This window comes from Peromyscus californicus, unplaced genomic scaffold (assembly GCF_007827085.1).
Source record: "Peromyscus californicus insignis strain IS unplaced genomic scaffold, ASM782708v3 Scaffold_19__1_contigs__length_69161282, whole genome shotgun sequence".
In the NCBI taxonomy this organism is placed as follows: domain Eukaryota; kingdom Metazoa; phylum Chordata; class Mammalia; order Rodentia; family Cricetidae; genus Peromyscus; species Peromyscus californicus.
This window is the reverse complement of record NW_026294491.1, coordinates 40714881-40730084: the sequence shown is the minus strand read 5'-3', so window position 1 is coordinate 40730084 and position 15204 is coordinate 40714881. Positions and strand designations below refer to the sequence as shown.

Sequence of the window (15204 nt, the reverse complement as noted above, 5' to 3'; positions counted from 1 at the left end):
AGTTCCAGGACTGCCAGAGCTACACAGAGAGACCCTGTCTCAAAAAACAAAAATAAAAACGAAACAAACAAAAAGATTAACCGTCACAGCCTGCTAAATAGTGAAGACTCCCTTCTCATACAGGAACTAGACTCCTGTCCACTTAGTGTGTTCCTTATTGGGAAAGTGTCAGGGTCTCAGACTCCGGTTTCTCTGAGTGATTTTGTATAGACTGGTTTGGCCTGCTCTAGCGTTAGCGAGATCCTTCTTTAGCTGTGATGGGGGCAGGCACGCTGATTTAGGGAAATGTGGATAAGGTGCCCCATTTGGTCTTGAGTCTAAGCAATGGTCTTTAATCTGACTTTACCCTAAATAAAGTTAATATTTTACTTTCTTTTTAGATCCTCAAGTTTATCACTAATGTGGCGGAGAATCCAAAGACAAGAAGGGCTATGCGGTGGATCACTCCCATGTAACACACTGCACACAATTTTCTCCTTAACTCCCTGCCCACTGGGGTTACAGTGGTAATTCTCTGTCATGAAAACAATAAATCACAACATTTCCCATTGTGATTTTTCATTTCGTGGTACGAGAGATTTGTGTCATGAGCATTCTTTTTCCACCCTTACCTTTAATCTTAAATTTATGACTTTTATATAACACCAATTATTCTCTTTTAAATGAGAACCCAGCAGGAAGAGAAGGCATAAATACTACTAAATTAATTTCACCAAAGGACAGATTGGCTAATTTGATATATATTGAACTCCAGAATGCATTGCCACACAAACACATAGAAAAAAAAAAAACCAATTACTAACATGCTATTACTTGGAAAGGAAATGATAAATCAGCAACCAATCAGAAATTAATGGACTCACAGACTAAACTCTTTCAAGGACTCGGTTTGTTTATTGTATGTCTCCTTAAGATTACCCAGACAAGAACAGAAATGAATACATATAAAAAGAAGTATTTATAGATCCTATTGCATGCTACTTAAGCATTTGCCTGAGAAGGAAAATAAATGATGTTCCTGTATGCAGTTGAAACTTGTAAATGGCTGTAGCAAGGCTCAGGATGATAACAATTGCACTAAAGTAATAGCTCAGAGAACCATATTGCTGTTTACTTGCTTTTTGTTGTTAAAAATGCAGAATTTGGGGGCAAACTGATTACTTTGCTGTGGTTACAGTCTTAGACCTGTTTCCATTCAAAGGTATTTATGCCATTTCAGCTCACTTACAAGCTTTAGTCAGTGAGAGGCACGAGGATGACCTTCCTCAATAGCATTAGTTATTTCTACCCACTGTTTGCAGGTTTTTTCCAGTACAGTTTAACACGACTCTCTCATGCCCCCTGCTCAGTCAGTGTGAATGAATTCTTCCTTTTCTGGTGTGCCATACTTTGCAAGCTCTCAGGATTCTTTTCAGCAACCCCTGCATAATGGATAGGGATGCAGTTTCTTACTGCAGTGGGCTGCAGTATCAGAAATCCTTCAGCTATGTGCACATGGTGCAGTGTTTCCAGGCAGCTCTTCTGACAGTCAGGGACCTGGGAGGCCTGTTTGGCACGCAATGCACCCTGCAGTCTGACATTCCAGAGTCCACCTTACTCAGTGTCTGAAAGCAAGGTCCCTTCCATTCTCAGCCCCAAACAACTGAGTTACATATCAGTCTGTATTTGTGTTAGGAAACGAGCATGCAAATAAGAGCATTTCCATACTTAGGAGCCTGGCATTAGGACTAAGCGATATCTTTCCGAATTTCTTTTAATGCTCACGCTTGATAACACCCACCTTCACAGCAGCTAATGGCTAAGCATTTTTGCAGAACTGCAAATTGGTTTTATATAGTTAGAAAACAATGCAAGCATTCCAGTTTTACGAATTATTTAGTCTCCAACCTAGTTACTAGAAATGGCCCAAATGTGGTAATGTATCATTTGTCATATAGCATATAATTGCATGGTCTTTTGGTTTTTATTCTTACGCGAGTAAATGAGACAAAACAAATCACCCAGCCCCACCGAGGGAGAAAACCAGCATGCCTGAGGGGCAGCAGGGCAGAGCACTGCACTGGCCCGCCAAGGCCGCAACACGCTGCAGGATGCTGCCGCAGCTTTAGTTTTCTCGCCAGGTGGCAGAGGCCCTCTGCAGAAGAGCACACCGCAGCGCTCACGCCTTGCCTTCTTGGCACTGGACCAGCGACCACTGTCAAGTGTCCAGCAGACAACCACGATATAGTTTTTTTTTTTTTCCCCCGAATTATAACGGGATGTAAGGGGGCTGAGAAACGGCGAAGGGGAGAAGGGTGAGTGTGTGCCCACATGTGACAGATCACCGTTGGCTTAATAGTGCCTAAGAATTTTCTCCCGCAGTATTTACAGGCCAATCAATCACCAACTTCCTTCATCGGTTAGATGCTCACATCTAAAATCACCTCTCCCTCCAAAGACGCTAAACGAAGCAGGGTTTTATGGCCAGCGCCGGGAATCAAGAGGACCTACGAGCTCACGTCTGGGCTGAGGATCAGCACCAAGTTTGGGGGTGGGACAGTGCAAGTCCGCAGATCCCCGGTGTGCCGTTCCTGAGCGCCGCTAGCTGGGACCTGCTTGGAGATAGATGGCCCTTCCAGGTGCTCGCGCCTCAGTGCGCAAGGACTACCCCCGCCCCCAAACCGAATAGCTCACCCTGCTGCATCCTCCGAGCCCCAGCCTCCGGGCGGGCGCAGGGAGGCGGGAGCCCGGGTGCCCCCCCCCGGCTCCTTGGCGCCCCCTGACGTCGGCCTCCAGCAGTCGGTCGGTCCACGGAGGCTGCAGAGGCGAAGCCCGGGGGTCCCGCGCACCGCCGCCTGGCGCGTGGCCTGGCGGGCCGCGCGCGCGCTCACCGAGCCGTCCTGCGGGAGGGCGCGCCGCTCGGGCCCGGCTTGCAGCCATGTGCGCGCGGCCGCCGCCGCCGCCGCCGCCGCCGCCGCCCGTGACGTCACCCACCGAGCCCCCCGCCCGCTCTCCCGCCGCGCCCCGCCCCGCCCCACGTGCGACGGCTTCGCGAGGCCGAGGCCTGAGGCGGCCATCCGACGATGCTCTCGGCCGGCTGCGTCCCGGGCGGGGCTGAGCCCGAGGGCCGCGCACGGGCTGGGGCGCCTGCGGAGGGAGGGGCGCGGCTCCCGCCGGCGCGCCGTGTGCTGAGTCATGGCGAGAGCTGCCCGCCGCTCTCCAGCAGTCGTTCCGGGGCCGGCGCGGGGTGTGCAGCCATTGGGCCGCGCGCGGGGCCGCGAGCGCCGGGCTTGACGCGCTGAGCCGCGCTCGCCCGTCTCCGCCGCGCCCGCCCTGCGCCCCGCGCCCCGCGCCCCGCGCCCAGCACGCTCTGCCGCCTCAGCCCCGCACCGCACCGCACCGCACCGCACCGCACGGCCCCCCGCCTCGCCCGCACCATGATCGCCGCGGCTTTCCTCGTTTTGCTGAGACCCTACAGCATCCAATGTGCTCTCTTCCTCTTGTTGCTTCTGCTGGGCACCATCGCCACCATCATTTTCTTCTGCTGCTGGCACCGCAAGCTCCAGAAAGGGAGACATCCGATGAAATCGGTCTTTTCGGGGCGTTCCAGAAGCAGAGGTGAGACACGCCGCCACCGGTGTCTTCTGGGCTAGAAGGGAGGTTGAAGCCTCCTCCACTGCCGCCCCTGCCCCGCTCCTTTGCCCACCGTCATTGCCCACTTCTCAAGCTACGTGCATTTATTTATTTAACGAGCCCTGGCCTTTTGCCCTCAAGTCCGTCCCCAGATCACCAGCTTTGGATAACCTCGGAGATTCGGAGGTCCTGGGAGGAAGGATCAGACTCCGTTTCTTAGGTTTGCTAAAGCCCAGAAGGCAATTGTAGTGGAATCCCGGGCTGAGACACTCTTACCTTTCTTTACACAGCCTTTGCTGGAGCTTGGGGATTAAAAAAAAAGTAAGGCGTGATAATTGGGGGGGCTCCCCTCCCAACTTTGCTGGAACTTCTTGCAGAGAAATCACCTTAGAGACAGATGGTCCAATACTCCCTCCGCCCCGCCCCAAATATGCCCACCAAACTGGAGAGAGACATCTAGAATGTGCTTTCCTGAGTCCAGGTAAGTGATGAGCAACTCTGCAGGCTGAGAACAAGGAGTTAATGAAGTCTCATTTCCCCTCTTTTCTCCCCAGATGCTGTTCTGAGATCTCATCACTTTCGCTCTGAGGTAATTTATGTAGTCACACTCTCAAGGTCAGAAGTAGCTTTCTTTCCCGAGTACCAATATTAATCATGTGCGTGTTGAGAAGCCAGTAGGGCACCGGCTGGGAAGCTTGCAGACCCTAAGCCCAAACTGGCATGCTTCTTTGGAAGCAATTCCACAGTCAAGCCCAGAGAGCGTGGTAACAGATTGTGTGTGTGTGTGTGTGTGTGTGTGTGTGTGTGTGTGTGTGTAGTTTTGTGTGGAGTTTGCTTTACAAGAGGTGGGAGGAGCAGCCCCTAAAAGTGCAGCAGGCCTTAGAGAACTTAGCCGGGGAATGGCTATCAGTTTAGCTTACAGTCTGTATCTATGGGGCAATCACTTCCTGGGTGCTCACAGAGGTCGGTAGTTGTGCACTTAGATAAACCGTGGGGTAAAACTCCTAGGACGTTATCGCAGAATGGTTTGAACCCTATGCATTCCAGCTGAGACTCCAGGTGACAGTCCTGCTGTCTCAGAAAGCTGGCTTCCACGATGGTATTGAGGACACGATAGTGGTGTTGGCGAAGATACACCAGGGAGTATGTACTTGATATTTGTGCTAGACTGTCCCTCTAGAGTAGGTGACGGGACGCTGCCAGTATGTGAGACGGCAGTAGGACCAGCTCCAGTTAGGACAAGATACAAGCTCTGCCTGACCCATTGGATTTCTTTAGTTTCCAGAGGCCCACTTGCAGTAAGACAGTTTTCTCTCTTTGGGGGAAAGTTGCTCGTACCCAGGCGCGGAGGCTGCTTGGCGACACAGCTTTGCAAAGTATTGTGTATATCCCTTCTCCTACCACCTCGTTATTTACCTGAAGTTACTTCACATCTTGTGTTGCTTGTTCCTCGGAGGTTTTATTGCATCGCAGATGCTTTGCTGGATTGTGATTCTTTAAGCTCAACTGCATTGTAACGTTACTGTGTTGCACACTGAGTAATTCTGTTGCATGTGCCCTGGAAGTGAGAACTCGTCTAGTTAAGATTCGTGGGAAAATAACTTGTCAACAGTCAGCAGGCTTGTATTTAGCTTTGTACTGACTAGCTCTCGGGGGCTGGAAACACAAGTTTTGCCATCTGTAAAACAGGGCCAGCAGTACCCTGCAGGGCTGTATGTGGAAAATTATTTTTAAAGTTATGTAAAAAATAATTAGCTCAGAGGAGGTATTTAGTTTGGGGTAGCCATCGTACATTTTGTAAAATTGAACTGAAAATTGTCAATTGTGGTTGCACACACGTTTAATCCCAACACTCAGAGGCTTGAGGCAGGGGATCTCCATGAGTTTTGTGGCCAGCCTGGTCTACATAGTGAGTTCCAGGACAGCCAGAGCTACATCGCTACATTGTAAGACCCCTGTTTTTTTTAAGGAAGAAGAGAAAGAAAAAGAAAAAAAAAATGTAAAACATTAAGATATGTCTGTAATGGAGTCTTTAGAAAATTAGGTCAGGTTTATAGACTACAACATGAACTGGGTCTGTTGTGAAACAGATGAATGAAGTCCAATAATTCATTTAGATGCAGCAAACGGTGAATGGTGGACAGGATACAAGCGTTAAGACGTAGCGGATCGACTTGGAAAAGACTCACCAGCTCTGTGTACATACAGGATAGTCGGGAGACACTGCTGGGGACTAGCCTCAGACGGTTCAGCGTAGGCACCCTGGGACACGTGGGATGTGCCCACATCTTTGTTTGCAGTTTTTCAGCTCAAATCTCGTCTTGAGCTTGTGTTGGTTAAGAAGTCTGGGAACAGCTGTCCAGTGCCTTATCTTGTTCTGCAAGATTGCCGGTGTCATTTGAAATCTTTGTGTATACTTGTTGCTTCTTTATGGGTTAGCCTGTGAGTTCCTGAGGGCAGAGCCCAGGTCTCTCGTGACGCCATTGCCTGGCCCAGTGCCTCGTGTGGAATGGGTTCTTAATAAATATTTATGGCACGAATGAGAGCAGTCTCTTGGTGGGCAAATAGAACTCAGAGTTGGACAGAAGAGAAAAATGCATTCTTGGAACATGGCTTAGAATTTAGCAGCGTTTATTTACCTTTTCCCAGGCTTTTAAAATAGCATTTTATTTTGTTATTTTTTGAAATAGGGTCTCACTGTGTAGCTCTGGCTGTCCCAGGACTCACTATGTAGATCAGGCTGGCCTCGAACTCACAGAGATCTGCCTGTCCTGGTCTCTTGAGTAACTGGCTTTTTCCAAAGCTTTAAAAAAAAAATTACCTTGGTGTTTATAGTAAAATTTAAGGTATTCACTGTAACAAAAAGATTGTTAGAATCTCTCCCCCAATAAAATAAAATGTAATATCAGCTTAATTTGCTGATGCATGATAAACTAGGCAAGGAATGTTATTTGGTATGTGGAAATCATAGTCTGTTGCACAAGAATGTCATATTTCATCACTGTCTTATATTTACCACAAACATAACATTCCCCTTAAGCAAAACACAGGATATATTTTCTTCTCCCTCTTAGAACGTTATTTCTGCCAAGATTTTTCTCCTTAAGGAAGACTTCCGAATTTACTTGGATTGAAGCATATTTAATGAGTTAGAGTGGACACAATGAATATTTATTCCTGCTGTTTTTTTTTTTAATTTGCAGCTGCTGCAAAATATTATCAAAGCGAATGCTTTGATTTTCTGGCAAGTCCTAATCACACTGGGCTAAGTTTCTAGTGCTTGCTGTTCCCCCTGCCAATCTCAGTAAGTGGATAATTCACTTTCAGCATTTCTGCCCTGGTCAAATGAGAAACATGATGTAGGATCTGCTGACTCACTTTGAAACCTGAACAAGCTGCAATAGAATACTGGGACTGATGAAGTTTGGAAAACATTTTGCTGTTTCATCTGGCAGAGGACATTATTTTTGCCACTCACGCCTCCTGGAGGGAGTCAGCGTGGATGGGGAATTCCGAGGTGTTCTGTCTGAGGTGGTCAGAATAATACTTCCTAAGGGAAAAACACGGTTTTGAGGCTCCACCAAAGAGATGAAGGCAGCTCCCCAATCTGAGGGGCTGTAATCCTTTTTCTCTTCGTCTGTATTTAATGGCACGTTTCTTCAATCCAAGCTCTTTGCGAGACACTAGAAGTCAGTAATATGATGTTCATAAGGCGCTTTAGGTCAGTAGGCACCACCGGCACTTTCTTTTCAGGTACTTGCAAAGTTATGAGCTTTTAACAAGCCTTTAAATTTTAATAATAGCATATGAGAAAGTGAAATTAACCCCTCTAGCAAAGCCTACAATTTTACCTGACATTAGAAACTATAGATGGAAAGGTTCAGTTGGGTGGAATATTGTTTGCTTATTTAAAGCTTGCACTCGTGTGTGTGTGTGTGTGTGTGTGTGTGTGTGTGTGTGTGTGTGTGTGTGTGACTTCATTGTAAACCATTCGTGAAACGATTTCCCATTGATGTAAGATAGTCTAGAAACCATGTGTGCCTTCTGGTGTCTAGCTGTCTAGCATCTCCGAAGTGCACTTTCCCGAAGACTAGTAATATTTTGCGCTGTGACTGTGAACAGGGGTGAACTGTCACCCTAGGTTCCTGTGGTGAAAGTTGGGCGGTGACAGTCCTGTTTCAGAGGAAATTTTAGAGAGTGATAAGGGCATTTGCGGCACTGTCCTGTTATAAAGGAGAATCTTGGCGTACTGTCCTTCACAAAATGAAGACAATGATAATGCCTTCGAGAGTCCCAAGTGAATGGTGGTGAATGATCCCTATTCATCAGCTCAGGAGAATAAGGGACGCCTTGTTTGTTTAAGGAAGGAGAAGGTCCTTTCCCTCCATCAGGCTCTGATAAGTACCTTTTCTTCCTGCCTCAGGCAAAGGCAACAAGAAAGTTGAGTCAGACTAAGCAGTTTCTGCAGAGTCACACAGTAAGAGACAGGGTGGTAAGACAAGAACCACAACTACATTTCGTCTCCTTCTGGTGCTGACCCGTGTCACTCATAACCCATTCAGAAATGTGCCCAAAATTCTCAATGAAAGAGAAGAGTCAAGTTGAGCGTTTTTAGTGCATATTTTCTATAAAAACTGGTAGACAGATTTGTTATTTACTCCCCTCACCCATGTTTATCCGAGGTCTTCTGGATGAAATGTACTATATGGTCTACTCAAAGTCTCTGGCCTCATTAGATGCCCAAATGTCCCTGTTCCAAATTCTGGAGGATTATTAGCAAAATAACCATATTACATAGTTTCTCATTAAGCTCACATGTTTCATTAGGAATTACCCAATTTCAAGATATATGCATAAAGAGCACATGGTGCATATATATGTAAATATATATAACTTTTATGTTTTGAGTGGTTTAAAAAATAAGTTTATATTTTTAAAAACTGTGATAAAAGAATTACCCAGTTTTCTGGATTGGGGAAAATAATGCTTTATTCTTGAGCCATCCTTTATAATTAGGTTATTGTTATAAATACATTTTTATCTAGTGTCATTCTAGATCTAGATTAATTTATACTAATTAAATCAGTCATGAGTAGTAACTGTATACATGATGCGATGTTCATTTAGTGTGACCCAATTATCTTCAAAGTAAACACATTAATCTTTTCTTTATGAAGTGCTGTGTTAGACACCAGGCCTGACGAAGATGCTGAGGTGCAGCCTTGCCCATAGTATTCTAAGTCACCCCAGCATCCTTGCCGAAACCTAACAGCTACTGGTTCTTCTGTTACAGTAAGTGAACTGCTGTGCTGTTCCCAACTGTGAGTCACCAATGCAGTGAAAGCATCGGAGACTGTGGCATGCAAATGTGCAGCCAATGCATATGCATAAATAACAGATTGGTCCTGTCCAAGGATCTGATCTTACCATTTCAACACGGCCATTTACACAACTCTTACCTTATAAACGACTGCTAAGTGCAAAACAGACCCCCCCCCCAAAAAAAAAATATAAAATAAGGTAACACCCACCTTTTCATGTGTCTAAGCAAAAGCATATTCTGAGTTCGAATATTGGTCCAACCTTTAGACTGAAGAATGAGCCCGCGGTTTAGATGGTAGAACAGGACCAGTCTGACAGTAAGTGCTGGAGTACTGAGAGGAGTGTGTGTGTGGAAGTTCCCAACGCTGTACAGAACTCACAAGCTCTTCCACTGCCCCGCCTTGCCACCCCATCAAGGCTCAGCCTCTCAGCGTCTCACTGGCAGCATAGTTCCCTTGCAGGCAGTGTGTCCACAGTGTGCAGAGCATCACACTGCCAAGGCATCATGGGAAACATGGCTTCTGCCTTCTGCATTGGGCCAGGTGAGAGGGGAAAAGGCACAACAAATTATGTGCAGATAAAGAGTGATTGGACTAGTGGTGTTGAAATGGCAGATGGTGGAGTGTCTGGAGGTGTCCTCCGGGGGGGGGGGGGGGTGACATTTATGCTGAAGTACACCGGTGAGGTAGTAGCCGGTAGACAGCAGGAGCGAGAGCAGACGCAGCACACCCTGAATTCATTCCTCAGTGCCTGACTACAGTAAAGGGCTCTTGGGATTTTAAAGGACTATGGAGCTGGGAATGTAGGTGAGTGAGTGCCAACTGCAGTGAAAATGAGTTTTGTATGCCACACTGTACAGCTTTGGTAAAATTATTTGATTTGAACACTTAGGAGGGTGCCTGCCATGAGCTTCTAAGAGAAGCAAAAAAAAAAAAAAATCACTTTTTAATTTCTTTTCAAGCAGCTATAACAGAGCCGTTTGATCACTCCTTTCTCACCTTCAGGGAGAATTACAAACCGTGGTCTGTGCTGCAGAGCCCTTGAACAAACATGGGTTTGGGCCTTTTTGCTTGCTAGGAAGCTGAGATTTGGAAAAGTGTCTTGCTTTGTGGTCCAAGGATCAGGTATCGTTGGATTATGTTCTAACTGCAGATACCATCTGTCTAAGGTGTGTGTGTGTGTGTGTGTGTGTGTGTGTGTGTGTGTGTGTGTGTGATGGTGGTGATGCTGGAATTTGAACCTAGAACCTCATACATGCTCGGCAGTTGCTTTACCACTGAGCTGTATTCCTCATGTGTTCGGTGTGTCATTACAAATTCTAATACAGAATGCATAAAATGTCAGTACTGATCACATCCAAGAACATTTTTATTTTCATATATATTTAACAATATACTTGGTTCTAATATGCCCCGCTTCTACTTCCCTCCCCTGTGTCCCTTCGATTACAGTTTTTGTTTGTTTGTTTAAGTACCTGAAATTTATGTTTCAGCTCTTCAATTTCTCCCTTGAAGATTCCTCTCAAAGTCTTTGTGTTAGTTGGGGTTCTCTAGAGTTACAGAACTTATGGAATGAATCTCTCTCTCTCTACACACACACACACACACACACACACACACACACACACACACACACACACTATATACATATATAATGTATGTGGAATTTATTGGAATGACTTACAGGCTGCAGGCCAACTAATCCAACAATGGCTAGCTGTGAATGGAAAGTCCAAGAATCTAGTAGTTGCTCAGTCTGCAAGGCTGGGTGTCTCAGCTGGTCTTCTGTATACACTGGAATCCTGAAGAATCAGGCTTCATTGCCAGTGAAGGAATGGATGTGCCAGCAAGACGAGGGCAAGCAGGCAAAGAGCAAAAGCTTCCTTCTTCAGTGACCTTATATAAGCTTCCAGCAGAAGGTGTGGCACAGACCGTGTGTCTTCCTGCCTCAAGATCTGGATTAAAGACATGTGTCTTCCTACTTCGAAGGTCCGGACTAGAAGTTGATTCACCCACTTCAAACCAATCAGAAAATCTCACTCTGTTTCTGTAACGTAGTTCATTCCAGATGTGATATGGGGTCAGCCAAGAACAGCTGTCACAGTCTTTTGTCAGCTACACTACAGACCAGGAGTTACTATCTTGAATATATAAAGAACTGCAAAAATTAAATACTCCCCAAACCCCAAACTGCCACCCAATAAATGGGCTAGTGATCTTGACCGTTTGCAAAAGAAGAAATACCAGTGGCCAATGATACTTTAAAAGGTATTCAACATCTGTAGCCATCATCTAAACTAAAGCCACATTGAAATTTCCATCCTGCCTCAGTTAGAATGACCACCGTGAAGAAAACCAAATGATAACAAATGCTGGTAAAGGTGTGAGGAAAGAGGAAACGTTCTCCACTGTTGTTGGGAGTGTGTGCAGACACTAGAGAATCAGTGCGGAGGCTTCCCAAGCAATTAAAAATCGAACAGCCGTATGACACAGCTCCACCATTCCTGAGCAGATACCCAAAGGAACTGCACATCCCACCACAGAGACACTTGCACACCTATGTTCATTGCTCTTCTTTTCACTCTGGGAAGTGTCTTATCACTGTTCTGTTACTGGTGGGGAATGTGGCAGCAGGCAGGCGTGCTGCTGGAACGGTAGCCGAGAGCTTACATCTGAGCAGCAAACAGGATGACAGAAAGAGTGTATTGAGAATAGCCTGAGTCTTCTGAAGCCTCAAAGCCCACCCCCAGTGACACATTCCTCCAACAAGGCCACACCTCCTAATCCTTACTAAACAGTCCACCAGCTGGGCACTAAGCATGCAAATGCATGAGCCCATGGTGGGTATTCTTACTAAAACCACACCAGCCCTTTGTTTATTACCTCCTATTTCTCACTCCTCAATATCGTCTGATTTCTGCCATTACTCCTTGAAATCACACACACTTAGCTAACCAAGGACTGCTAAATCCCTAAATCAGATGTTTCAGTTTTGGGTTTAGTTGGTGGATCTAGTATTTAACACTGTTGCCCACTCATTCCTTCTTACAACTTTTCCTCTTGTTTTCGGAAAATCCCTTTAATGATTACACACACACACACACACACACACACACACACACACACACACACACACACACACACACACTTTTCTTGCCCTTGTTCCCTCTATTTGTGCACTGAATCTCTTCCTACTTGCTTTTTTAAAAACTGATTCGTTGAGACCTAATTTACACACCGTATAGTTCATCTGTTCAAAGTGTGATTGTTTTCAGTGAACTCATAAGGTTGAGCAGTCATTCACAATTAAACATTCAGTGTTCATCACCCCAAAGGGAAACCCATGTGTGTGGGCAGTTAGCTTCCTTTAGCTGTCCTCTTGGCTCTCTTTCCTCTCAACCTTAGGAAGCCATCAGTCTAGTTTCTGTCGTAGATTTCCTGGGCCTCATTTCTCTTCTCTCTTCACGTTTTCTTTGTGGACTTTAATCCATGTGTGCTGTGTGACTTTATCTTCATGGGATGGTCACTTGGAAACTGGTGTCTCATCTGCCTTATTTCCAGCCCCCAGACCCTGAGTCAGCTTTCCTTTTGCTTATTTTCATGCGAATGCCCCATAAGTTGTTGAAACTAAGTATGAAGGGAACTGAATATCTTAAGTCATCCCTGTATCTACACTTCCTTTCATTTGGGAGACTCACACCACTTCCAGCCCACTGTTGCTCAGATGCTTCCTCTTCCACTCTATCCTAGTTATAACTCTAGACTCTGGCTTCCTTACCCTCACCACTGCTGATTCCTTAGCTTGAGCCCTGTCACAAGCCTCTGGCAAAGTCTTTGCACCCCTTCTATAATCTACTTATACTAATTGAATAAGGATCATTCTAAAAAACTAATTCTTAAAACTCTTATCTGTCTTGGAGACAGTTACAGTCAGTAATAAAAAGCCCACACAAAATGAAGTATTAATGAGCATGTTTATATTCTTAGCAAGAAGTTTAGGGGTGGCTTCAGGGCTACTTCAGTTCTACTTTGTATTTGCTGGTTCTTTGGGACAAACTTGCTTTCCCTCATTATTGCACCATGGAAAAAGAGTTCCAGATGTGGAAGAAGGAAGGGAACGGGACCAACCAACATTGTACATCTGGAAATAGGTATTTGCTTGACCCTCTTCAGTTAGCTTGCTGTTGCTTTTCACTGGCTAGACTCTTACAAGGCTACCTCTTCCTGTGAAAGATGCTTGGATGTGAACTTTGATTCCTTTATAGCATCTGCCGCTGAGGCAGGCAAGGAAGACTTTCGGATAAACCCTATCTAAAACCATTTTCTTCAAGCTCTAGTCTTCCAGTCTATACTTCCTGCCATGTTCTCTAAGATTATAGTTATTGCTCATATTACTTCCAGTTGAAAAAAAACCTTTCCATTTCCTTTGTTCTCTGACTCCTACAGAAACAAAATCATTCAACCAACAAAGACTGACCACTCTTGCCGGGCGGTGGTGGCGCACACCTTTAATCCCAGCACTTGGGAGGCAGAGCCAGGCGGATCTCTATGAGTTCGAGGCCAGCCTGGGCTACCAAGTGAGTTCCAGGAAAGGCGCAAAGCCCTGTCTTGAAAAACCAAAAAAAAAAAAAAAAAAAAAAGACCACTCTTCAAGCCCAGTTCATAACTCCTCAAAACCAAGGTCATCTCTCCAGGAAATTGTTTTTTCTCCCTCAGAATAATTGGTGAGCGTTTGCTGGAGCTTTCTGTTGTCTCTCCTAACAGTACTTTAAGGCTCTCAAAGTCTAAATTCTACTTCATAGCTCAGTGTCCAGGTCATGGTGAAATTCACTAAATGTTAATGAGTGACTATTTGAGGTTTTCTGTAAGTCACTTAAATTCTTATTCTATATCATCTTTTTCTTAAAGGATAAGAGACAAATATTTGCCATTTAAAAAAAATTAGGCATACAATTGGGCCTTAGTCAACATCTGTTTAATTCAAGGGTATATAGTTTCAGGTACTTTTAAAAGTAAGTTGAAAATATACCCTAGCATCCCCATATCCCAGATTTTATTTAGCATAGAATATTTATTTAGCTCTAAGACCATTCAAAATTATAGCTGAATGTGGTCTCTAGCATTTTTAATAAAATGTATTCTTTGACAACTTCATATATATTGTGGTTTGAATGAGAATGGCCCCTGTAGGCTCATATGTTTGAACACTTGGTCCCCAGGTGGTGGAACTGTTTGGGAAGGATTAGGAGGTGTGGTCTTGTTTGAGGAAGCATGTCACTGGGGGCTGGGCTTTGAGATTACAAAAGACTCATGCCTTTCCCAGTGTACTCTTTCTGCATCTTACTTGATTAGAATGTGAGCTCTCAGCTCTTCCTATGACCATGCCTTTGCTTCAGCATCGTGAACTATAAGATACAAGCCCAAATTAAACACTTTTCTTTTATAAGTTGCCTTGGTCTTGGTGTGGAGTCTTATTTCAGCAATAGAAAAGTAACTAAAGCCAGACAGTGGTGGCACACACCTTTAATCCTAGCACTCAGGAAGCAGAGACAGGTGGATCTCTGTGAGTTGGAGGCCAACCTGGTCTACAGAGTGAGTTTCAGGACTTCAGGGCAGCCAAGACTACATAGAGAAACCCTGTCTCGAAAAACAAACAAAAAGAAGAAAGAAAAAAATAATTAGGAGGAACTTGGTACCAGGAAGTGGTCTATTGCTGAGACAAGCCTGGCCAAGCTCCATCTTCTGCAGGTATTTGTAGTTAATTGCACCTGCTATGAATTCACAAGTGCAAGGATAATGTCATAGCCAGAGAACAGCATTTCACAGTGTTCTCAATCCTCTAGTGTTGTGGAGTATTAGTTGAAGATGTGTTACATCTATTTATGATGTGGAACATTTGTTTAATGATGCAAAGATGTGTTGCACTCTTTTATGTTGCATTTGTTTAATTCTGTGAAGCTGTGTTACTTCTGTTTAAAATGCCTGATTGGTCTAATAAAGAGCTGAATGTCCACTAGCAAGGCAGGAGAGAGAAACAGGTAGGGCTGGAAAGCAGAGAGAATAAATAGGAGGAGAAATCTGGGAAGAGGAGTCAAGGAGTGAAAAAAAGGAGGAGAGGAGGCTGCTAGGGGCTGGCCACCCAGCAGCAGCACAGCCAACCGTGGAGTAAGAAGTAAAGAAAGGTATATAAAAAGATAAAAGCCCAGAGGCAAAAGATAGACAGGATAACTTAAGAAAAGCTGGCTAGCAACAAGCCAAGCTAAGGCAGGGC

General features: G+C 45.1%; 2 protein-coding genes across 14 annotated transcripts in view; one reads left to right on the top strand and one right to left on the bottom strand.

The window, feature by feature from the left end:
- The window catches only part of Bend6 (BEN domain containing 6), a 69959-nt gene extending 67083 nt beyond the window's left edge, over positions 1-2876 (bottom strand). For 2 of the 3 annotated variants that reach the window (XM_052745217.1, XM_052745218.1), the window contains exon 1: positions 2674-2876. The gene's annotated coding sequence lies outside the window, so the exon portion shown is untranslated. The remainder of the gene's footprint in view (positions 1-2673) is intronic. The other variant, XM_052745216.1, reaches the window with a different exon arrangement.
- A 462-nt stretch (positions 2877-3338) lies between these two features.
- Positions 3339-15204, top strand: part of Dst (dystonin) — a 437229-nt gene continuing 425363 nt past the window's right edge. For 5 of the 11 annotated variants that reach the window (XM_052745215.1, XM_052745197.1, XM_052745202.1 and 2 more), the window contains exons 1-2: positions 3340-3597; positions 4167-4201. In XM_052745215.1, the coding sequence (XP_052601175.1) occupies positions 3417-3597; positions 4167-4201 (216 nt within the window). In that variant the 5' untranslated portion in view covers positions 3340-3416. Of the gene's footprint in view, positions 3598-4166; positions 4202-15204 lie in introns of all 11 variants that reach the window. The other 6 variants (XM_052745208.1, XM_052745207.1, XM_052745206.1 and 3 more) reach the window with 3 other exon arrangements.